The sequence below is a fragment of the Carassius auratus genome, chromosome 41, assembly GCF_003368295.1.
Source record: "Carassius auratus strain Wakin chromosome 41, ASM336829v1, whole genome shotgun sequence".
NCBI classification, from domain to species: Eukaryota; Metazoa; Chordata; class Actinopteri; order Cypriniformes; family Cyprinidae; genus Carassius; species Carassius auratus.
In genome coordinates, this window is record NC_039283.1 from 7,529,636 (window position 1) to 7,554,858 (window position 25,223).

A 25,223-nucleotide genomic window follows, 5' to 3' on the forward strand; every position below is an offset into this window, starting at 1 on the left:
ATTCTCATATTAGTTAATATAATTATTCTAATTTTTGATTTACACATGACTGGCAAATATGCTTTGCATTAAGTTTATTAGTTTATGCTAATCTAATAAATAATAATATATATTAATAATAATAATAATAATCTAATAATAAATCCTAAATATTCTGAGAGTGCACAGAGAGACAATGAGAAACAGTATTTACAACTGCTCACAATTACCCGTTCTTTTCAACAATTTGATGTATTATCACAAAACATAGTTTTAACCAAGTGAGGTGTGTGGAATCAATGGGTCAGATCTTCTCACAGGTAAAGGTGTCTGTAAGATTGATCAAATCTGTATAAATGTAAACCATTTATTTAAAAACAACAACGTTTTAGCAAAGAGTCTGGCTAAGACTTAGATAGCAGTTCTGGTGAAAATGTCCATGTGATAATGCTCTTTCTGACTGCAGAACAAACAAGTCTCTTCTGCTCCACTGGTAGAAACACTGTCTGTAACTCACCAGGTTCAGACAAACTCTTATTGAGAGATTGTGAAAATGAAAACGATCTGGTCTTGACTACAGCATCATGGCTTATGAGCTACAGTAATTGGTTAATTATTCGGGGAGAATTAACAGTGTCAACAGTGGACAGATGAGCAGCACCAGCTTCCTGAATGTGAACGTTATTTTATTATGGAGTTAGGCTAATGATAACATGCAGTGATAACTTCAATTCACATGTAGACTCAAAGACTAGCATGAGTGTCCAGATCTTCATAAGCTCCTACAGTTGAGATCAATATAGAATGGTATGAAGCAACTTGTTAAAAGAAAGAGGAACTACTAATGCAACGATTTATTCTAAACTGGGTTCACAGAGAAAACTAATGTGTACTTTCATGCTAGTTCTTGTGTGAAACAGTTCTAAGAAATTTTTGTAACCTGTTGCAACATGACGCTAATGCCTGTGTGAATATGGTGTTTTTTAGAACTTATTAGTGATATTTCACATTTTCACAATTCTCGTCTACTGCAGCTATGCTGTAGCAGACAAATAAAGCTGTATGTACATGCAAACTTTTATAATTGTACTCTCCTTAGGATGACAGTGTACAACTGGTAAACAGGACTACAGATGAAAATTAGCCATTGGCTAACTCTGGCATGTTACAGGCGTACTGTTGTTAATGCATTGTCCTGATAAATGAATAAAGTAAAAAAACATGTAACTTTATGTATTATGCAACATGCTATGCTTACTGTTACTAACAAGGCACAGTAAGTGTAAGATGCTGCATAACACAACCTCAATTAGAACTACATCTCCTGCCATAACCATAAACAAATAAATAACAACGATTCCAAATAACTTACATGGTGCCTATGTATAAATCCATTAATGAATAAACAGTTTGAGAACAAATGAGAAATAAACAAACAGTTAATACTGCAAAGTGAACAGATGATAGTTAAACGTTTTCACACTCTATAGGAAACAAACTACCGGGATACATCTGAAAATTTTATTTCAGTTGATGTTTAAAATATTTGGGTAGTTTAGATTCTGTCTCAATAAATAACATTGTTTTCATACTATTACATGACACAAGTATTCATTTAAAAGTAAATTCTGCTTTTAAAATGTTCCATCAATTAATCTGGCGTGAAAATGACACTTGAAGTTCATCGTGATGCTGAAAGCGTGAGTGTCACGCCAGATGTGTGAGAGTTGGCAACCCTGATCAAGAAGTTACTTCTGATTGAAGACAAAAACTCAGAAGAAGAGTAAGTGAATCCAGTAACACAAGGCAAACACAGGCTAAACAGGTGAATATAAGTGCACAGTCTTGAGTATGGGGAGCGATGGAGATATAAAGTCTCTTTTGTCTTACAAATAGGAATGATGTCAATGGAAACCAGAGAGGAAAAACACAACGTGTAAATAACCCCAGAAACAATCACAGAACACCAGGAAACATGGCGAGCGGGTAATAGAATCCTTCCTAGTATAAGACCAGATCCAATGTGGAACAAAGGTGTGTACTTAAATGGGGAACTAATGATGAGATAAATAGTGCAGTTGATCAAGTGTGCATAGGAGGGAACCAAGATGGATTCTGGGAAATGCAGTGCTGGAGACTGGGCTAATGATGTAGGACAAAATGCTCCAGACATTTCATTTTATGACACATGCACTTTTTTTCAGAATATTTCAGGAAAATGTTTTTTTTTAACTACATGTGGTTGAAAATGTGGGAAACTTTTTAACAGTACTTTCCTTTTAAATTTTGTTTGTACATTTTCACAGTACATTCAACAAATATTCAATGTAAAGCTCTTTTTCTTAACATTCAATGAATCTCATTAAGCTCAGTTGATGCAAAAAAAAGAAAAAAAAAGACTTATCTGCTCATATGAGGTCATGCAATGATTTGCATAATTACTGACTGTTCACTTTAATGTTTATTTGTGAGGGTAGTGGTGTTGTTCACAGAGGTGTAAAGCCCATCTTGAGGTGCATATTATGTTCCTCTGATGGCAGCGTAGGTCACTGTATCATTAGAATGATCCTGAAAGAACATCACAGAGTTTGTCAGTCAATGTGTACCTTTCAATCCATAGCTAGTATTATCTGCAAATTCAGAGCTACGTATCAGCACATATAGATGAGAGAGTGGGAACATGTCACTGATCAGTGACAGAAGAACAAGTGAATCTGGTCATGAATATAAACTCACATTGTCAACTTGTACTTGTTTTTTACTGAGAGCGGTCACCTCAGAATAGGTCACATCATCAGTCTGGTCCTAAACATAGATAGAAACATGGCAAATCAAGTTTAATACAGTAAAAAAGACATGACAGTACACTATCTAAAGGATATAAATTGCTTTATAGAAGAGATGAATAGACATTTAATGAACTTCACACTTCTTAAGGAAAGTTTGAGTCTTACTGTTTACTCACATTGATGTTTGGCATAGGAATGGACATGTTGATTGTTTCATAGGTTCCATTATGTTCATTCTTCTCTTTGACCTTTAGATAAGTAGTTATTAGTTCCTTAATGAATTTACTGTGCACACTCTACTTAACTTAAAATTCAGTAATCACATCCAAATAATTGGCATTATTAAACTCACCACATAGCTGTCAGTCCTTCTTTTATTATCTAAAAAAAAACGTATATGAGCATTATAATGGTAAAACAGACATGCAAAACATAATATCTCCAATGCTATTAACATTCAAATAAAAAAGATTTGGTTGTTAAAATTGATTGTTTTGTTTTCACATTATAACTTTAGAGACTGATATTGCAGGAATTAACAGGAATAAACCTCTGTTTGAGAACTTCATCGTTCAACATTCACATAATATGCATGTTTCTATTACATATGATCTGAAAATGATGGTTGTTTGTTAATAATAAAGTGAGGAGATCTGAATATGTTTAAAGTCTGTATAAAGACAATTCAGAGAATTGGTTCTAAACATCTTATAAATGTAATGAATGTATGGCTAAATACACAATACAAATGGCTTGTTTTAGCTGAACGGTACAGTTCGCTCGTCTCATTTAAATGTATTTGTTTTTGACAGTTGAGAGAGGCGGCAGCTTACACGCAAGTGGCCGTGGATTCAGCACCAACAATGCACATACCCCCAGCATTTGCATCTTTTTTTTTCAAGATTTCTATCATTTACTTAGCGGGATGTTAAAATCATAAAAAATTTGGCTGGGTGGTTAATAACACATTTGTGTGTGGCAATTGTGAACACATATTTATATGGCTTTACATGGCCTTTAAATTATTAGTATAGGCTACAGAAGAAAAAAATACAAAACTAACCAGTTCTGTTTTTACAGATCACCCAGAGAACAACCACAAGAACAACAGCTAATGCAGCAGGCACAGCAGAAATCACGATCACTAAAGGAGAGAGGACACGCAGACAGTCATATACAGCAGCCATCCGAGTGCTTTCCTTGATCTTTTGTCTTTTTTTGGGAATGTTGCTGTATTGCAATACTGTTCAGTGTAAGCAAGTAATTAAATAAATATTATTGTTATTATTAAACTGTTGTTTCTTGTCTACAATAAATGACTGGATGTCCTTATAATATATGTAAAAACAGTTATTGAGAAAATGCAAAACTGTATTGTGGTAGACTATGTCATCTATGCCATAATTTGTTTTCTGTAGCGTTATATTAGACAAATGCCATGTGGTTTAATTAGCATCATCATCATCATCATCATCATCATGTACCTTGTGTATGAGATTCTGATGGGTTTGTAGTTGAGTGATCTGTAAAGGAAAAAAGATAAAATAAATATGATTACAAATACTTGCTTTTCAGTTACAATTGCTTTATTAACATTTGTTGGGCTGTTATCACTTAACCATAGCTCATTTGGTGGAAACATTAATAGTCCTTAAAATTATGAGGGTATAGTTTAAATTGATTTACAAGACTCTCACCTGAATACTTGACAGTATATGTGGCTGAAGCCTTCACTTCTTTTCTCTGAGTAACCTGACATCTCCACTCTCTGTTGTGATCTTCATTCAGGAGTGTTGTTTTCAGAGTGCTGATACACTTTTCTGAGGAGAAGGACACCTGATATCTGGGGTCTGTCTGCAGATCCACACCAGCCAGATTCACCCAGATCAGCCGAATATCCTCAGTTTGGACCAAAGTATCACAAGGGATTTGATGTGAATTTAACAGACAGGAGAGAGTCACAGAGCTGCCTGGTCTGAGCTCAGTCTGTGAGGATGATGAAGAGACTGAAACAGAAAATAAGACAGAAATGTAAAGAAAGCATTTTATCCTTTGTAAATTGACCAAGCAATTGTAAAATTACCCTGAAGAACATGCAGATAAACACGTGCATCAGGCCCTTTTTGTTGTCCATTTACATATTGTCGGCAGCTATAATATCCATGATCTTCTTTTGTGACTTTCTTGATGTTCAGAGAGCAGTTAGAGCCCAGACTCAATCTCTCACGTCTCTCTATGTCATTCTTTGTTTTCCCTTTGGCAATCAGTTCAACTGTCGCTGAATGTCTGTTATAGAGCCATGTACTTGATGTGCAGTCAGAAAGAGCATTATTACAGGGCACATGGCAATTTTCACCAGAATTGCAGAACACACGAGTATCTTTCACTCCACTGGTACCTGAAACAAAAGCACAGTTGCAATGTTACGTAGAATATTGTATAAAGTATAGAATAATAATAAAAATAACATACTGGGATACAAAGCAATATATGCAAAACTCAAATTTTTCCTTGAGGCAAACAAAACATTATCCAGACTGAACTAGTTTTCTTATCAGAATAGAGTTGTTCAACATTCTCTTAACATAAAAAACAATGTGCATCATATTTCTGTATGTCACACTATGCCTAGTATTAATGCATTCAGAAATAATACAGGATGTAACGCAAGTAACACTACGCAAGTCAAGAGATCACAATGTGAATAAACAGAGCTACTGTTCAAACAAACTTTCCCAGACTAATTCAACTAAAGTGATATTTATAATATCATGTCTTAAAGAGAAAAAAATGTATTCTGTACCTGTTAGAACGGAGCGCAGAATTATCAGCCCAAGCAGACACACAAGACACTTATCAGTCATTTTTTTTATTTATCTGCTTAAGTCAGTCTTTCTCTGTTCAACCCTAACAGATTACACCTCTTCTAGAGAGCCTTGTTAACTGTGAAATGTCCTTCGGGGTAGGAACTTACACATACTTACTCAGCATACATGTGATCATCTCTGAACCCACTGCTAGAGTAAGCACCGTTAGTTTCAATTTCTTCTTTTAGTGGTTTCCTTAAATTAAATTTTATCAATAGTCATTAAGTTATTACTGGAATGCTGCTGTGTCACAAGCTGTAAAGTTTCTGAATTTAAAGTCACAATGAAAAATGTTTCCATTTTTAAAACAGCAATCAAGTGGCCATCGCACTTCTTTGAATACATGAGCAATCAAGCAGGAAAAAATAAGTAATGTGTTGTACTTGTTAGACATCAGAGCTGACTATTTGCAATGAGCTTAGTAACAGATTTCAGTTTTTTAAATGAAATGGCTTGCTAGTTTCCAGTGATGTACATTTTTAATGTGCTTTAGTCACCTAGTTACCCAAAAACATCATTTAGTGACCAATCACACTCGTTAGTGTGCCTTGCAAAATCTTCCATGAACTGACAATAAATGTTATACACTTACATAATACAACAGATGACGTTTTTGGTCTTTGTAGAACTTTAATTCAAATTGAGACAAAAGTATAATTTTGTCTGTTTTCATAGACTTGTTGACCAAACAAAAGCACATTTACACAGTAGCACACAATGACGATCACAAAACCATGAGTAAAGTGAAAAAAACAAAAAAAACATGGATCCTCATTATCAAAACTACATATTTAAAAGAAAAGCAAAATACAGACTAAGCAAAACATTAGGGAATTGATACTGATGTTTAAAAAAAAAAAAAAAAGAGAAACTTTTTTTAGATTAAATAATCCATAATGATAGATGTCAAGGTCCCGTTTGGGGTTTAAGGTGGAACTCTGTGAAGCAGGGCAATTGATAACAAGCATACATACACTGTTTTACAACTTCAGTGAGTTCCTGAACAAATTCATTTTTGTTCCGTGTCTGTTGAGTTCTCATCAGTAGCCCAGACCCTATCAGATAAATCCAACTTCCAGGAGCTAAAAATAAGTGTTTCACTAGCACGTCTACAATAGGACGTACTTTTAGTAAGTGTGTGTGTGTGTGTGTGTGTGTGTTACAGCAGTCGTCCTCTGCATTCTGTTGATCCGCAGCAGCACAGAAGCTCCTTGCCCTCCACGCTGCCAACTTCATAATTATAATCCCACGTCAGCTCCGTCCCTGCTCGGATGCGCCTATAGAAACACACAGGTTCATACAAAGACCACAGCTACATTTACATGCAGCATAACAATCTGTAAATATTCTGACTAACAAATAATAATATTAAATATTTTGAGTTTGGCTAAAAATTTCATTTAGGAATATTAACGGTACTACAATTTTTAAAATTTCACAGTAAGATATCAAAATGAATGTAAAAATTAAATTAAATAAAAAAATATTAATACCAGCCAATAACTGGTAGGTAAAATTATTACATTTAAGTGCTTCAAAAAGCCATAACAATAGCTGGTGTTATGCTCACTTGCTAGCAAAGAAGGCCACCCATGGGAAGCGGAGATCATGAGTATCCACAAACACATTCTGGACGAAAAGATTGGGGCTGCAGCTATGCTGTGGGACAAAGACAGCGGAAGAAGAGAGGACAGAAACACAGCAGTTGTGAACTATCACTGAATTAAAACTACCCTGACATCTTAGACTTATGTCAATGTCTGTTGTGCTCACGTTGAGGTAGCGTCCGAGGTTGCCCTCTAGTTTGGCATCAATGATATAACAGGATTCTTCCCCATCAAAGAACTGGCGGGTGTGTTTGGGGCCACTGTCGCCCCCGCCGCCGCCGCCCTGTCCATGAGATGGGCCTGAGCCGCCTCCTCCTGCCCCCCCTCCTCCTGTTTTCACCATCAGACTGTGGGACTTCAAAGCAATGCCACGTGTGGACTTCACCGCCACCTGCCTCTTCACCACAGCTGAGAGAGAGAAAGAGATTGCTCTGATGGCTTGTCACAGGGACTTGAAGAATGCAAGGTTATTATTACTGTTCAATTTGGTTTTCACAGCCTGTTATTATGACAACACCTCCAAGATGAGCACCTCATTCATAATAAAGGACGAGGGATATAAAGGGTTAAAAAGGGTTTCTGGGCCTCTGCCTCTAGTTCATGTAGGCTCAGTCAGCTGACTGAAGTGTAGCAACAGTTACACTGAACTGTAATGAAGTCCACCTATGTTTCATTGGAAAACAAGTGATTTCCTCTTTCCTCCACTGTACCTTGAGTCTTTTTCTCCCTCTCCTTGTTGTCATCTGATCCTGAGCTGATAGTCTGCACATCATCACTGTCCGAGAGGGTCATTACATCCTAAACAAAAGACAGAAGGAAAGATTGTGCAAGATGAGAGGAGAAACACAGAGAGATGTATCCGAGAGTGTATCAGAGAGAGTGAGACAGAAAGAAAGAGGAACAAAGAGACATTTCATGCGAAAACTAAAATAGGAAACGGTATGTGACACTAGACTGACCTTCTTCTCCGTCTTGACCCCCCCCTCCACCTTAACGCTCTGATTTGATGAAGTAGAAGACTGGTTGGTGAGCCAAGATGCCACTTTACTCTTCCCGGTCTCCTCCGGCATTGGAGGGGGCTTCCTCTCTTCACCTGTGGATGCACTCAGTCCGTCTTTGCTGTCCTGACTCTCTACAGCAAAGACAGAGGGTGAGGAGAAAGTCAATTTACTTTCAGCGTACAGAGATTATCTGGTTTTACAGCTCATTCATTTAAATGATTCAATCTATATAGTAAATAAGTAAATTTAATAAAAACACATCAAAATACATTTCACCACAAAATAAAAGGCATAAAATTATGCATTTAAAAAATAAAATAAAATAAGAAATATATGAAATATAATAATAATGATGATAAAATATAATTAACACTTCAAGATATTTACCCAAAAAATTAAATAATAAATTATAGTGTATGAGTATTATTACTAATTATTAACTTAAGGAAATCCTACCCTGACCTTGTTCTTGAAAAGTTGTGTTAAAAGTAAAAAGACTTCTAGAATGCAACTGAATTTCTTCTCAAGCCTGCCCTCTAGTGGCCTGTCCTCTGTCTCAGTCAGGGTTGCCAGATTTTCACAAAACCTGTCCTATTCCTACTGCGAACTAGCCCAATATCCCCCAGTAAGAATTCTGTTCCGGGGGCTAAAATGCATATTTTTCGGCGAGGTTCCCCTGGTAAAATCCGCATTACATGGGCTAAATATCATGTTACTGGGGTTGCTTCAACCGCCAGACATGAAAGACAACCCGCAGCAACAGTGTTAAATTAAACCGCGGATTTGGCTTCACTGGTCTCAGCGTTTAATGTGTCTTCTCCTCGAGGGCTCATGTTTCCTCACCTTCCTTCAGTCCCTTGGCCTGTCTGCGGGTGGTGTAGCTCCTCCACACTGAGCTGGTGGAGAAATATGTGTCTTTCACAAATGTGTCGTCTGAGCTGTCGCTCTCATCCTCATTAGACTCTTCGTCTTTGTCATCATCACTGTCTTCAGATGAATCGTCTTGACCTAGCAAGTGGATAAGAATTAAATATTATATAGATATATAAGATTATAACTTTCACCTACTGAATATACATCACAGCAAAATGAACTTGTGCTCAAAATCAAAGACTGCAAAACACTACACTAAAACAAATGGCAAGTGGTTAGATGTATTCTTACTTGCTGATCATTCATATTATTTGTAAAGAAAGATAAACTTTTAATGCAAAGATTTAAGGTTAAAAAATGTGATGTTAATGTGATGAACTACACCTGCTAGGAGACCTGTGAGGACTTGAGAAGAACGGACTTCACACTAAATCACCTACACAGCAGTTAGTTAAAAGTGATCGATGCAAAGGTGTCTCAAAAAAAGTTACACCTCCATCATGGGAGGATTGGCGATTCTGACACCCGTTTACTCTACTGAGTCTGACTTCATTTGATTGAGATAAAAACTGGTTTTGTACATTTTATTCCTCATTAACACGGATATCCCCATAGCCACTCATAGTACAGAATAGTCAGATGTGTGCGTAGGTCTCTCACTTTTGCCGGTAATGCTGCTGTTACGCTCCTCCATCTTGGTGGTGGATTTACCGTGTTGGGAGGAAGCAGGTAGTTTAACCCTGCTCATGTCCACCCCGCTGCCCTCGCTGTCGGAGCAGTGGGCCTCGCTCTCATAACCTTCCTTAAAGTTCTCCACGCTCTCAATGTGGTCCAGATTGGCAAAGTATTCATCACCCATTTCCAAACCTTCTTTATCGGCAAAGTCATCTGTCAAGATTTTCCCTGATCGAGAAAGAAACATTCGTGACTATAAAACAAAAAAAAGGCCCAGTGCTGGACATCTGCTAAAGTTTGTCATACAGACAGTGTGTGGAGTGGAGACGGTCAAAACATACTTTAGGCTTAAGAGAGAGAAGCTTAGGTAAAACAAAACTCTGCATTTATTCTTTTTTTTTATAATCTAAAATCCAAATTATGTTTTGAGTTGGTTACCTGCATATATACAAACAAATGAGCCCTTGGCGACATCATCAAGGCAACGAATGCCCCAGCCTTTATTTTGGGTCTTAAAGAGTTGCAGTCGGACCTGCAAACCGTGCTGAACCAGACGGTTAGTGCACATCTGCGGATTACAGCGGCAGCGCTTATTACACTCATAGATCCTGAAAATGCAAATGAGAGGGGAAAAAGAGAGAGAGGGGACAATTAAAAGGAGAGACATTAAGTTGAATGGTCTCACTGTAAATCAACATGATAATGACAGCATGGAGAGCTGGTTATCTATCACAGACCCTGTAGGGAGACACTCTTCTAGTCTCTTGTGATGGTATCCAGCGTTGGGGTTGATCTGCCCACCTGGCGCACACCCTGTAGCCTGCAGGGTCAGCTGATGACACGAACACTTGGATCTAAAAACAAACAAAAGGTACAGAACAAAGCACATTAGATTTCAGGAATGTCTGGTGAAAATTATCTAATGTAATGCACATGGTCCTTTCTATATTATTTTCTGTCATTTTAATGGAAGATCCAATTATAGCATTCGGAATAAAATTAACAAGATAAAAAATATTTTAAAAGATATATACCAAACAACCTAATTGTTTTTTTTTTGAAAGCCAATCAAGGACACTAACTTGTCTCTGCAGCCATCAGTGCAGTCACAGCCCACCAGGAAGTCTGAGCTGGTGTTAATGAAGACCCCATCTGCTGGGATCCTCTCTTTACTGTAGGCCACATTGGGCGGAGGAGTGTTGTCGATCTCATTCACACAGGACAAGGGAATGTCTTCGCGACCGCCTGTGATGTCCCGAATGAAGTAGAATGGCCTCTGGGGTTGGAATCGGCGGTCCACCAGCACATAGGGGTCCAGGCAGAACATCTCCAAGAAGATGAAGTCACAGTGTGTCTGGAAGAGGTAGCGCTGGATTTCTGCCATATTTCTCAGACTCAAGCCACACGGGGACTTGTAGATGACATGGAATGACATCTGAGTGGGAGAGGAAGAGGGTTAATATAAATTAGTGTTTGTACTAGTATCAACCATAAAGATCTTTGGAGATATGGATCAAATATTTAACACTTTTTTTGGATTCTCCATGCTAGAGGAATGAAAGAGGGACAACTCCCATATAAGTCACTTTCAGACCAAACAGCTTTATAACGGTCAACATGAACAACTTGAACCCGATGCAAAATTTCCTCGGGTAGGTTTCTTGCTCCTACATGACACCTCCATTGGAGCAAATTCATATTGACTGGATTCGAAACTCAAACTTTTGCCAAACAGTGGAAATGTGACGACACATTAAGCCACACAAACCTTGCGGTTAAGGCGTCTGCGGCCAGTCATGCGGCGAAACTCATAGAGCAGTGGTGTAAGAAGTGGGTTGCGTCCTCGATGCAGGTTGGGATGGGTGGGCCGGATGCGCTTTAGGCAGTCAGGCATGCAGTTGTGTGTAAGGTAGAAGAGTCTGTCATTCGGAGCCTGGTACGATGGCTCCTGAGGAATACGCTCACTTGTGTAGGTTGACACAGACGTCTGCAAATTATGCAGAGCTGGTGTGATTGGTGTCAATGTATGCACAGGTCCAGTCTGCAGAAGAAAGAGCCTGCAAGCAAGAGTACAAGACATTGGTTTTCACAAATATGTCTATCACACTTAATAATCCCACAAAAAATTTTACTTTAATTTTGGTTGACTGATGTTTGAGCAGACAGTCTTCACTGCTGGATACCACAATGTGAACACATGTATTTCTGAACAATATCATTTGAATCGAGTCATTGGATTATTAAAAAAAATAAATTTTTGGTCCACTTGATCAGACCCCGCCAGACACTAATACCAAGCATAAATGCAGACAGAGAAGCAAAGTACAGAAAATGTGACATGTACAGTGTTTAGCAGATATACAGTACCCAGTGCCTGGTTTCACACTAACCTGGAGGTATTAGCTTGTTGAATAGTGCCGATTAGTGCTTTGGGCTGGAGGTCAGAGGTCACGGCCTGACGAGGCTGCAGTGCAACGGGACCAGTGCTCTTTTTAGCCATTTGACTCTTTAAACTAGGACTCCTGAAATTGAATAGAAAAAGATAACCATGGTTTAACGCCGGACCTGGGTTAAACTGGAATATTTAAGAACAGCAGCTCTTGAGGCATTCACTCTGTGCGGGACGGCTGTGGGGGTCCGGCAGGCACTGGCCGAGGTGGTGGGATCTGTGGGGGTGCAGGCTGACTGGAAGCAGAAGCACTGTTGTCACTAGTGTACTGCACTACAGGGCCCTTTGTCCTCAACGCTCCTAAAAACATACACAGCTTTAGTAAGATGAGAATTGGAAAATGAATGCAGAGGAGTAACAGACCAGTAAATACTTAAATACCAGTTGTAGTGAGAAATAAAAATAATGCATACAATATAAAAGACAAACACAATTGGACAACACAAAGCAATCTGTTACCCATATTGGGACGCTGTCTTTGTTGGCCAGCCATTTTCTTCTCTTGACAGCTAGCGGTGTTCATTTTCAGATTAAACATGGGCTCTAGTCTTGTTGAGCCACGATAAATCCACTCACTCCGCTTATCATCCTGCAACACAGAATTAACAATACTGTTCACGTTCTAGTGTCATCTAACATACAGAAAACTCTGCATTTGAACATGACTGTTAAGGGATAATCAAAAAATTTAGCAACAAATAAAAAGTAAATAAACTAAAATAATTAATTAACTATAACACTTCTTGTTATATGTGATGCCGAGCTGACCAGGAAAAGCATTTTGACAAGGCTGCCATCCACTTCTTCCACACGGCTTTTCCACCATGTTCCCTCCCATTCAGTCTTTATGATCTGCCCCGGCTTCAGCAGCACCATGGGTCTGTTGGGATATGACGTGATGTACTCCTCGATGAAATCTCTGCATGATGCATCCTCGATATCCTCCCAGGTCTTTTTTACTGAATACCAATCGAGAGAGAGAGAGAGACAAAAATAAAGATCCATTTAAATTTATTAGTTTATGCAATTATTTACTTTCTATTTATTATTATTCTATTATTTCAAATAATGAAAACAAGTCATTTATTATTTATTGCATTATTATTTTACAATTATTTATTTGATTTGTTACACTTGAAAGATGATTCAATGAATCAAATCAAATCACAAAAAAATATTAGCAGTGTTTAATCTTATATTATCAGATAGAAGGCAAAAACTGAAATAACTGGAACCTAAAAAGAAGATAACAGTTTTTTACGTGGTCTGCAGATCGGGTACAGCTCAGGCAGGCCCACATATGAGGCATAACCATCATCGAAAAAGATCAGGAACCTGCAACAACATTCAATCAGTAAGCAGTGCCTTCTCTATTCTTCAATGCTCTCCTACGGTCTTCTGTTCATCGTACCTCATACGGTTCTTGCTGTTGGGCATCTCAGCGACTACCCCTGCATACAGCCAGACTTGATTGCCATCCTTGTACCTGGCCACAACACGGGCACCAACAAACAGCCTCTCCAGTGTTGGGTGGTATTCAAATGCCACGTGGTTCCCAGAGAGAAGACTCTTCCCTTTATTCTCAAACTTCACCTTGTACTTAAAATTGTTCCCTGTGAAAATGTGATATCAAAATAATGAATCAAGCTTTTTTGATTAAATTCAGCCTTCACATACATACACATAGCAGGATGAAACGTACAGTACAATCTCAAAGAGGGATTATTCAATACAGCGAACAAACTGCGTGCACTTACCGACTTGTTTAATGGCAACAAGTGTTCCACGATGCCACGTCTTGGTTCGTTTTTTACCCAAAAGTGTCATGTTGATCTTGATATTATCCTGTTTTAAATTAGGGTTCGGTTGAGTGGGTGCGTTCCTTGGGCCTGAGGACATAAACACTGCTGGAACAGCTAGTGCACCATGTGACTGTGTGGGAGGGGCCACTGTTTTAGCTGGTGTTAAACTCGAGGGGGGTGTTCTGTTGACGGACTGGGCCAGGTTCTGCACCTGCTGAGATGTTCTTTGAAGAGCAGCTGAAGCCTCCTTAAACTTGAAATAAAATACACACACAACACACAAAAGGAAACATCAACTAGATCCCCTGACAAACTGCTTCATGAAAAGCTAATAAAATAGCAGAAGTGTGCATATTTATTTATTAAGGTAAAATGCCCATTGCCTTTTGTTAATTTCATGGTTTTAGTCAATTTCAATCCAAATCTGAACTCTATGCAAAATCTGTGGGGAAATCTTTCACTGTCATAAGAAATTCCAGATTATGTGCATTTCTATTAAAATGACTGGATTTCACCCACGATAATTCACCAAGGTTAAATGTGACCACACGTTTAGGTTTATTAAGTGATACAAATGACACATTTCTCTTACCGCTGGATCCTTGCCTGGAGTTACAACCTTCTTGGGAGGAACCACTGTGGAAGAAATCATGCTGTTACTCATACATATTTTACATGTAAAAAATGAAATAAATAAATGTAATGAATGTAACCCTTACCACATCCCACAGCAATGACATCGTCGTCGTCATCATCGTCAATCTCAATGACCTCAGAAGTGTTCGCCTTGCCTCCTCCCTCATCCTCCGAGCTGCTCTCATGATACACCAGACCCATCTTACTGTACACTTCCTTCACCAGAGCTTCACACTGAACCACAGACCTTTGAAAACAGACAGATCCCTGTACTTTATCCTCTAGAATTAAGAAATACTAAGTTTAACCCTGTATCATTGGTTTCAGATCTTCACTTCACTTTTAGCTGCTTTGCTTTTCAATACAAAGTCTCGCATTTTAAACTTACTCTGAGGCATTAGAACAAAGAGCATCCATATCAACAACCTCCTTCTCCCTCTGCTCAACCCATTCCTGCAGCTGCTCCAGCTGATCTTTCCTCTGCCGCACGGCCTCGCTGCTGTCCACCTGCTCCTCGATCCAACTGCGCAGCTCGTCCAGAGACACCCCTAACTCCTCCTCCAACTCTGGATCCAACTCCATCTCTGAGGCCAAACTGGCATCCACCTCCATAACTTTGAAAGAATGGGAAAACCGTGTTACAGTGTCACAGCAGGAATCAGAAAGCAACATTAAAAAAAAAAAAAAAAAGTGTATTCTGTATGTCAACTGCTAGCTACATTTCCCATCAACTGTGGATCAGTCTCTCATATTGGCCTGAAGTTATTTGATGTCGTGTTTCCTTACACAAACTGTTCTATGCAGGACCTACCACGCCATTTCTATGAAAGTCCTGTAACAGTCAGAAATGTAACTTGCCAATCCCCCCAAAAATTACTTTTTTTGCCACGACAGACTTTTTTTTTTTTTTACTTTACAGTTAAAGGGTAAGTTTTTAACCAGCTTTTTTGTTTTATTATATATTTTATTACATCTATTTTATTAAACCGCATTTTGCCAGCAGACAATTACCCCTTTAAGGGGGTTAACAATCACATATATTACTCTACATCTATATTTATTTAGTCTTGAAACATTTTGGTCAATAGGTGAAAAAAAAGAAGGTGCATGTATTATTTGTTATAAGACTAAGGCCGTGCCTGCTCAAAATTCATTGTAAGATCGCAATGCCCCATAAAATTGCATTATGTCTGCTAACCCAAAGTATATGATTGTAATTGTGCAAATGCATTTATGCCATCTGCCCCCTTTGCAGTGCAAATTTGGCACCAGTCACATATTTCCCCTAAGATTGCAAATGGATTATAGAACTCTAGCAACATCAGATATAGGCTGCTGTTGCAAATGTACATCACATGGGTAAAGTAACATTTCTGTAAACAGTAAACGTTAAATGACTCTGGGATATGTCAAAGCAACCTGTCTGATCATGTAGATAGCATGGCTATAAATGGCATTTTAACTGCCATTCATTTGATAAGGAGAAAAGCTGTGTTCATAACACCTGAGAATGGTCCGCATGTGTTAATACACTGCAGCAAGCACAATTTCTGCAGCTCTGGAGCCTTAAAAGGCGCGCAATTAAAAGGAAGAAAGCTTCATTGTGTCCATTTCTGCTTTAAAATGTAAATGCACACGCCTCACTTTAGTTGTCTTAAAAGGCCAATATGTGAACATATAAACAAAAGATCTGTAAAACACAGAATCGAGTGAGCTTTATTGAATTGTGTTGGTGCTAACTGGGTTAGCTTACCTCCCTTAATTTGTGTGTCCCTCCAGCTCTTTTGTGGATTTCTCCTTTTCGCCGTGCATTGAATGAAAAGAAAAACAACAATGGTATGTTTATAGACTTTTCCTATTACAGAGACATTTCAGTATAATTGTTTTTATTTGAACATAAAATTTCCTATCCGCGCACACCAAAGCCGTAATGAATTGTGTGGGGCAGATGACGATGCTACGAGCTGACCAATTGGATTTTGCGTGAGGAGTGAGTGGCACTTAAAGTGACCAATTGGGTGCAAGCAAAATACCTGATCATCACTCCCCACGAGGCTACACGCTGTGAGAAATGCCTGCCGAGCAGGACTACTGTATCGCACAACGTGAATCAAATACAATTTATATACATAAAAAAACTATTAGTAAAACAAAATCTATGAAAATAATTTATTAAAATAATGGCCATACTGCTGCATTAACTGACGGCTCAGTAGTAATAAATATGAAACTTTCCTTTTTTCAGGATTAAAACATTAAGGCCCATAATCAAAACTAATGCAAGCTTATTCCCGAAACAAGGATTTCACTGTTGACATTTTCTGTTGAATACTTTTGTTATATGAAGGTCACATTAAAACTATGCTGATTTTTTTCATTTATGTTAATGGTACATTGAAAAGTTTCCCCTCACTTTAAAATATTTTACACTAAAGATATACAGTTTTACAGATTTCACATGAGAGGAATACAGACTCCATTTTACTGGCCTAACGAAATCGTTCATGTGTCGTTTAAATATAATAATTTATTTAGTTTACTTAGTTAAAATTCCTGACTGTTTTCAGCAAAAACATTCCTGAAAAGAAAATCAGCACAGTGAAAACAAAAGGTTCCACGTGTGAAAGAAGAGGGAGTTAGGAAAAAATATTGGTACATAATCACATACAGGTGCTTCTCAATAAATTAGAATGTTTTTGAGCACTTTTTGAAGATCCTAATTTAATTTTCCAGCAGGATTTTGCATCTACCCACACTGCCAAAAGCACCAAAAGTTGGTTAAAGGACCGTGGTGTTGGTGTGCTTGACTGGCCAGCAAACATTTCAGAATTTTCCAGAAGAGCAACAATTCACTAAATTTCTTATTGATCTTATGAAGTATTCTAATTTGTTAAATGTGAGCCAAAATCATCACAATTAAAAGAACCAAATACTTAAACTACTAGTTTGTGTGCATTGAATTTACTTAATACATGAGTTTCACAATTTGAGGTGAATTACTGAAAGTAATGAACTTTTCCTCCAGTATTGCTGCATTAATTCAGGCAAAAAGAGCCCCACCTAAGTATTGAGTGCTGTACATGCTCATACTTTTCATGTTCATACTTTTCAGTTGGCCAAGATTTCAAAAAATTCTTTCTTTTTATTGGTCTTAACTTATATTCTAATTTTCTGAGATACTGAATTTGGGATTTTCCTTAGTTGTCAGTTATAATCATCAAAATTAAAAGAAATAAACATTTGAAATATATCAGTCTGTGTGTAATGAATGAATATAATATACAAGTTTTACTTTTTGAATGAAATTATTGAAATAAATCAACTTTTTGATGAAATTCTAATTATATGACCAGCACCTGTAATTTTATTTTGTCGTTAACAATCTGTCTGATAGCCCCTCCCGCTTCGCTACGATTAAAGCTGAGACGGCTGAGTGCATGTAGTGTCAAACATAGGAATTTATTAAAGAATAAAGCTCAATTTCTTCAAAAACATTTTGGAATTCAAAATTTCAGTGCATTGAATGGAAATATGTACGGAAGTTGCCTAAAAAAATATTGTACGATGTTTAGAATAGCCTCTCTTTTTTTGTGGATTGGAGACAGAGCATGTTGTCTGTTTATTTTTTAAATGAATTTCTAGAATAATTTTTTTAATTGACTTTGAATGTGTTTTAATAGATCTATATTTGAAAGTTTCTGTATGAAAAACGTTTTTGTTGTTGTTGTTGGTGGATGAGGAGATACCCCCTGACTATGTAAGCGCTTTGAGTGTCTAGTGAAGCGCTAGCCTATATAAATGTAAGGAATTATTATTGTTTGTGTTTGTTTTTTGATGCACAGAGATATAACTTTAAGTGTTAATCTTTGTTTGACTATTTGCATAAACAGAAATGGGCCAAAAAAAAAAAAATATATATATATATATATAGTTCAAGGTATAAATGAATCATTATATTGAGTTACTTGCCAAACCTGACAAAATTATAAATAAATAAATACATAAATCTAAAAAGAAATGTGAAATATATATATATATATATATATATATATATATATATATATATATCCAAAGAAAAGTAAAAAAATAAATATTTATACTTTTCCTTATGTATATTTTTCCCCACATTCATTTATACATTTATTTCCCCTTTTATTTATCTCCATATTTTTGTAACTATTTACATATTTAGTTCTATATTTATTTATTTTTTGTAATCTATATGTTAGTGAAATACATTTTAAAAGTAACCTGCCCTGGCTACTGCTCCCCTGCCCTCAATGGCTGAGGTGGCCCTTTAGGATTACTGTAACAGACTTTCTGTGAGTTTAAATGGGTTTAAGAAATGCATTATCTGTCTTACTAAAGAGGGACTTTTATTTTGACGGGTGTTGTAGTCTACAGGGAAGGGAAGGGAGAGCACGCAGTTCAAGTTCATCAGAGTTGTGTCGCAGATAACGTTTGCAACTTTAAGCACCCCCCGAAAATGCATAAGGTCTGTATATATTTGATAACTGTTTGTTGTAATGACTGTTTTGTGTAATTCACTGTATGTTAATGATAGAGGTTTGAACTAGTCTGTAATTCGCGCTTCTTGTACTTTGTTGGTTTAGCTCTTACGGTGATTTTTGGAGTCTTACGGTGATTTTTGAGTGAAAAAGGACTCAATAAACTTCATTAACATCAGTAAAGCTTGGGCCATCATTCGGGCGGGGTCTGCTACAGTAAGAGCTTTACCTTCGCTGGTTAAGATCCTCGATGCACGTGCATGCTCACGATGGCAATATGACGGATTGCTGCACGTCGGAATCAGCGTGATGGTCTACGGAGCAGAGTCGCTGTAGTCAACGAGTTCACTATGGAAATGGATACGGACGAACCGGATTCTGAAAGCCTGCTTCAGACGGATATTGAAGGTGAAAAGGATAAAAATGAAGCAGTTAAAAATAAGGATAAAGATAAACCTGAATCTCAGTGTCAAAAGCAAGACAGTAAAGAACTCACTCGACGTTCAGAACGTCCGCATATGCCCACGGAGAAAATGCTTGCTTATCAGAAAGATGAATGCTGTAAGAAAGAAAAAAGATTAAACACTTTGTATGAGCAATGGAAGATAGAAGCTCGTAAAGCAAGACAGAGCTTAAAAACTGACATAACTGATAAACAGCTGGCTGAAATGGCTGACTCTATTGAGGACAAAAAAAATAATATTTTGAAACTCTTCAGTGACATAAGGGAACATGTTACACCTACTGCAGATTTAAGACGTAAAATTGATGCATGTGAAGCTGTGACCAATGACATAATCAAAATAGTGCTTGAAAGAATGGCATTTGTAGATGGAGAATTTGATGCAGAAAGAGAAAGGGGCAGGCTGCGTGAACTTTTAGCACATAGTTATGCTCGCTCTATATATGGTTCCAGTGCTTCAAAAACAAGTGTCAGTAGCCATTCCAGATCCTCTAGTGCAACAAGCAAACGTGCAGATGCTGCAGCAGAGCTGGCTGCAAAAGAGGCTGAATATAAGATGATGCAAACAGAAAGGCAACAAAAGGAAAAAATAAGAACTTTAGAAGAGCAACTCAGAAGAGAGTTAGAAACTCAAAAGTTTGAACTGGAACGGCTGCAGGTGGAAAAGGATATAGAGGTTGCTCGAGCCAGAATAAAATCCTATGATGAAGAAATAAAACAAGAGACAAGAAGTCAGTCAATACCGAATGATCATCAAGGGCAGAGAAATGAAATGTTACATCATTGCAGTGTTGTTCAGTCAACACCTCTCAGTGAAGTGTCCCATCTTGCTCAGGCAGTTCAGGACAGCATAGCCATCAACAGGTTACCCATACCCGAGCCTTCAGTGTTCAATGGAGACCCAATTCAGTTTGTGGACTGGAAAGCCTCATTTATGTCACTTATAGATAGAAAAGGCATCTCTGCAGCTGATAAACTCTATTATTTGAAAAAGTATGTCAGTGGCTCAGCACACAAATATCTTGAAGGCACCTTTTATCGTAATGATGAAGAAGCGTACAAAGATGCTTGGAACAAGCTTAACCAAAGATACGGGCAGCCATTTGTCATTCAAAGAGCATTCCGTGAAAAGCTGTCAAAGTGGCCAAGAATACCATCCAAAGATGCAGAAGGCCTGAGAACATTTTCAGACTTCTTAAATGCCTGCCTGCAAGCCATACCTCATGTTAAAGGCCTGGAAATATTAAACGACTGTGAAGAGAATCAAAAGCTGGTACAGAAACTTCCTGACTGGGCAGCCTCCAGGTGGAACCGCCAAGTCACAACATCACTTATGGATGGCAAAGAATTTCCAAGCTTTCAAGACTTTGTAAAATTCATGTCAACTGAAGCAGAAATAGTGTGTAATCCTATCACTTCTCTACATGCTCTTCATTCACGCGAGTCACCTCATGAGAGAAGAATCTTAAATGAAACCAAAAGAAACAAGGCGATTGTCTTCAAAACACAAACAACAGAAAACAGTGACAAACAGACAATGGCTAAAGGACAGTTAAAAACACCATGCATGTTGTGTCAAGATGACAGCCATCCACTCTGTAAGTGCCCAGAATTCATGGTAAAGTCTCTGAAAGACAGAAGGTCCTATGTCAAAGACAACAAACTCTGTTTTGGGTGTATGAAACCAGGTCACTGTGCTAAGGATTGTCGGCATCGCCACACATGTGATGTATGCAAACTGCGACATCCCACATGTCTTCATGACTACAACTATGAGAATAACGGAAACAGAAAGCAAACAACAGTAAGCATGGAACATGCACGTGAGAGTGAGATTACAGATGCCATATCGCTTAATATCACAAGACAAGGTCGTTCAGTCATTACATCCATGATTGTACCTGTGTGGGTGTCATCCATCAAAAATCCATCCAATGAACAGCTTGTCTATGCTTTGTTAGACACTCAGAGTGACACCACTTTCATTGATGAAGAAGTGAGTAATACACTGCAAGTGGATTCTCAGCCAATAAAACTCAAACTTACCACCATGATGGGAGATAGTATGATAATTAAAAGTAAAAGAGTGTCTGATCTTCGTGTGAGAGGGTACAATTCATCAGTACATATCAATCTGCCTCCAGTATACACCAAGGAGTGTATTCCTGTCAATCGTGATCACATACCAACGCAGGAAACGGCAAAGAACTGGAGTCACTTGAAGGTAATCACAGACGAAATGTCACCTCTTCTCAGCTGTGAAGTAGGTTTACTTATTGGCTACAACTGCCACAGAGTGCTAGCTCCCAGGCAAGTTATACTAGGAAAAGATGATGAACCTTATGCTATTCTAACTGACTTAGGATGGAGTGTTGTGGGCTGCTCCACACCAGGTATCAACGGATCAACATCAGTCAGTCTGTGTCACAGAATAGCCACAAAGGAGATTCCAGCTTTGACACCTATGGATGCCATCCGTGTACTCGAGTCGGACTTTAAGGATGTCACAGCAGATGAAAAGACAATTTCTCAGGATGATATTGTGTTCCTAGACAAACTCAAAGAAGGTATAAAGAAAAATGCTCAAGGACATTATGAAATGCCTCTTCCGTTCAAACAACGGCCATACTTACCTGATAACAGAGAGCTTGCCAAGGTCAGACTCAATCATTTGAACAAGAAATTCTGTAGAAACGAGAAATATAAGACAGACTACATTGCTTACATGAATGACATCATTGAAAGAGGTGATGTAGAAACAGTGAATGATGATGGAACTGTTGGCGAAAAGTGGTACATACCTCATCATGGCATCTACCATCCAAAAAAGCCAGACAAGCTACGTGTCGTTTTTGATTGTTCCGCAAAATTCAAAGGCACAAGTCTCAACGAACATTTGTTACCAGGACCAGACATGATAAACAATCTCACCGGAGTCCTTGTTAGGTTCAGAAGGCATCCTATAGCTGTAATATGTGACATCGAAAAAATGTTTCACCAGTTTCATGTCCAGGAAAATGACCGAGATTACCTGCGCTTCTTATGGTGGAAAAACGGAGACACAAATTCAGCGCTTCAAGATTATCGGATGAAAGTGCATCTTTTCGGCGCGGTTTCTTCGCCTGGTTGCGCAAACTATGGACTAAGATATCTAGCCAGTGAGCATAGTCAATCATACCCATTAGCCGCTCAGTTCATCTTAAGAGACTTCTATGTTGATGATGGAGTCACAAGTGTAGAGACGGTGGAAAAGGCCATTCAGCTGGCAAAGGAAGCACGGGAGTTGTGCATAAAGGGAAGTCTTCGACTTCACAAGTTTGTGTCAAATGACAACACTGTTCTGCAGAGCATACCAGCATCAGAACGTGCTGTAAACTTTGAAACAAAGGATCTTACCTTCAATGACATGCCACTTGAAAGAGCGCTGGGAATTCATTGGAACATACAGAGTGATAGCTTCCAATTCCATATCCCACTAAAAGGTCAACCTACAACACGTCGTGGCATATTGTCAACGGTTGCCTCCATATATGATCCTTTGGGCTTTGTAGCTCCCTATGTTCTCAATGGTAAGAGGATCCTACAAGAAATGTGTCGCCAGGGTACAGGCTGGGATGATCCACTTTCCCTTGCTCTTAGCCCATGGTGGGAGAAATGGCAGAATGACTTTGTCAATCTGGAAAAGGTGGACATATCACGATGCTATGTGCCTGCTGATTTCGGTAAAATTGTAAAAACGGAAATACATCATTTCTCTGATGCAAGTACCTGTGGTTATGGTCAGTGTTCTTATCTGAGAGTAATCAATGAGAAGGATGAGATTCATTGCACTTTCCTCATTGGCAAAGCCCGGGTTACTCCTGTAAAGATTACTACAATTCCAAGGTTAGAGTTGACGGCAGCAGTGGTATCAGTCAAAATGAGCAATATGCTCAGAGAAGAGCTTGACCTCACCAATGTCAATGAATTCTTTTGGACTGACTCAAAGGTGGTCTTGGGTTACATCAATAACGACGCCCGTCGTTTTCATACGTTTGTATCCAACAGAGTCCAAAAAATACGCCAAAGCACAGCACCCAAACAATGGCTATACGTCCCAACAGATAATAACCCAGCAGACAATGCTTCAAGAGGAAGAACAATAAATGAATGGCTCTCGTCCAACTGGTTCTCAGGTCCTTCATTCCTGTGGAAGAAAGAAATAGAGACCTCAAATGTTGTACCGGAGCTTCCAATAGGAGATCCAGAAGTTAAAAAGATCCAGACGTTTCAAACAGAAACCACAGAAAGTAAAGATCTTGTAGACCATTTGTCAAAGTTCTCATCTTGGTCTAATGCTGTCAAAGCTATTGCACGCCTTGTGAGACGGATTAAGAAGGATAAAACTAATGCGCCAGCTTCTGTAGGTGAACAGGAACATGCAAAAGGCTTGATTCTAAAAGGAGTTCAAAAACAAGCATATCAGAAAGAAATGGATGTCCTGAGTCAAGGAAAACAACTTCCAGGTTATAATAAACTTCATCACCTGGACGCCTTCATAGACCTTCATGGTATGATCAAGGTGGGAGGAAGACTTATCCACTCATCATGCACTCACTTTTTCAAGCACCCACTGATCCTTCCTAAAGATCATCATGTAACAAAGTTGATTATTGCACACTATCATGAAAGTGTAAAGCATCAAGGAAAGGGTTTCACAATTAATGCAATCAGATCTTCCGGCTATTGGATACCTGGAATAAACAGAGCTGTCACATCTTACATTCGCAACTGTGTACCTTGTAGAAGGTTGAGAAAACCTGTGGAAGGCCAGCGGATGAGTGATCTTCCCACAGAACGTGTAGAGCCTTCCCCACCGTTTGTGTATTGTGGTATGGATTGCTTTGGTCCATTCATGACTAAAGAAGGAAGAAAACAGCACAAAAGGTATGGTCTGCTTCTAACTTGCTTTTGTTCAAGAGCCATTCATATAGAAATGTTAGAAGATATGTCCACAGATGCTTTCATCAACAGTTTGCGATGCTTTATTGCAATTCGAGGCACAGTACGGCAGATCAGATGTGACCAAGGTACCAATTTCGTTGGCGCAAAAAACGAACTGAACTCAGCATTACAGCAGCTTGACCCAGAAAGGCTCACCGCTTTCCTTGCAGATAAACAGTGTGATTTTGTAATGAATCCCCCTCATTCCAGTCATGCAGGTGGTGTATGGGAGCGTCAAATCAAAACTGTACGGAGTGTTCTTAATGCTACAGTTTTCCCTCTCATCAGGCAGGCTTAACGATGCTTCACTGCGCACTTTATTTTATGAAGCCATGGCGATAGTCAACAGTCGCCCCCTTACAGTGGATAACCTGAACGACCCCAAGAGCTTAGAACCACTCACACCTAACCATCTGATTACCATGAAAGCCACCACGGTCCTACCACCACCAGGAAAGTTCATAAGAGAAGACATCTACGGGAGAAAGAGATGGAGACAGGTGCAGTACCTTACTGAACAGTTTTGGAGTAGATGGAAAAAAGAGTATCTCCACAACATTATGGCTAGACAATGCTGGCATGCTCCAAAAA

General features: G+C 38.5%; 3 protein-coding genes across 4 annotated transcripts; 1 reads left to right on the forward strand and 2 right to left on the reverse strand.

Annotated features, from left to right (window-relative positions):
• Nucleotides 1-276: 276 nt before the first annotated feature.
• On the reverse strand, nt 277-6,582 carry LOC113060013 (uncharacterized). Its single transcript, XM_026228777.1, has 9 exons — nt 5,572-6,582; nt 4,852-5,166; nt 4,466-4,774; nt 4,253-4,291; nt 3,832-3,912; nt 3,121-3,149; nt 2,945-3,016; nt 2,716-2,784; nt 277-2,547 (listed from the first exon to the last, which is right to left on the reverse strand). The coding sequence occupies exons 1-9, from the start codon at nt 5,630-5,632 to the stop codon at nt 2,500-2,502; spliced, it is 1,023 nt and encodes a 340-aa protein (XP_026084562.1). The 5' UTR covers nt 5,633-6,582; the 3' UTR covers nt 277-2,499.
• A 208-nt stretch (nt 6,583-6,790) lies between these two features.
• LOC113060012 (histone-lysine N-methyltransferase SETDB1-B-like) lies at nt 6,791-16,633 on the reverse strand. Of its 2 annotated transcripts, none has more exons than XM_026228776.1 (22): nt 16,432-16,633; nt 15,067-15,292; nt 14,762-14,925; nt 14,635-14,678; nt 13,998-14,295; nt 13,652-13,853; nt 13,502-13,575; nt 13,009-13,199; nt 12,700-12,829; nt 12,405-12,540; nt 12,182-12,313; nt 11,560-11,848; nt 10,874-11,226; nt 10,529-10,645; nt 10,230-10,399; nt 9,828-10,019; nt 9,087-9,251; nt 8,202-8,374; nt 7,953-8,040; nt 7,409-7,650; nt 7,206-7,294; nt 6,791-6,912 (listed from the first exon to the last, which is right to left on the reverse strand). In XM_026228776.1, exons 2-22 carry the CDS (start codon nt 15,288-15,290, stop codon nt 6,795-6,797), a joined length of 3,591 nt encoding a protein of 1,196 aa, XP_026084561.1. In that variant the 5' UTR covers nt 15,291-15,292; nt 16,432-16,633; the 3' UTR covers nt 6,791-6,794. The 2 variants fall into 2 exon arrangements, with proteins under 2 accessions (XP_026084561.1, XP_026084560.1); XM_026228775.1 differs by having other exon boundaries at nt 9,777-10,019; nt 16,432-16,632.
• Nucleotides 16,634-18,991: 2,358 nt separating this feature from the next.
• LOC113059495 (uncharacterized) lies at nt 18,992-24,930 on the forward strand. Its single transcript, XM_026228018.1, has 2 exons — nt 18,992-19,173; nt 19,292-24,930. Exon 2 carries the CDS (start codon nt 19,537-19,539, stop codon nt 24,928-24,930), a length of 5,394 nt encoding a protein of 1,797 aa, XP_026083803.1. The 5' UTR covers nt 18,992-19,173; nt 19,292-19,536.
• The last annotated feature ends 293 nt before the right edge of the window (nt 24,931-25,223 follow it).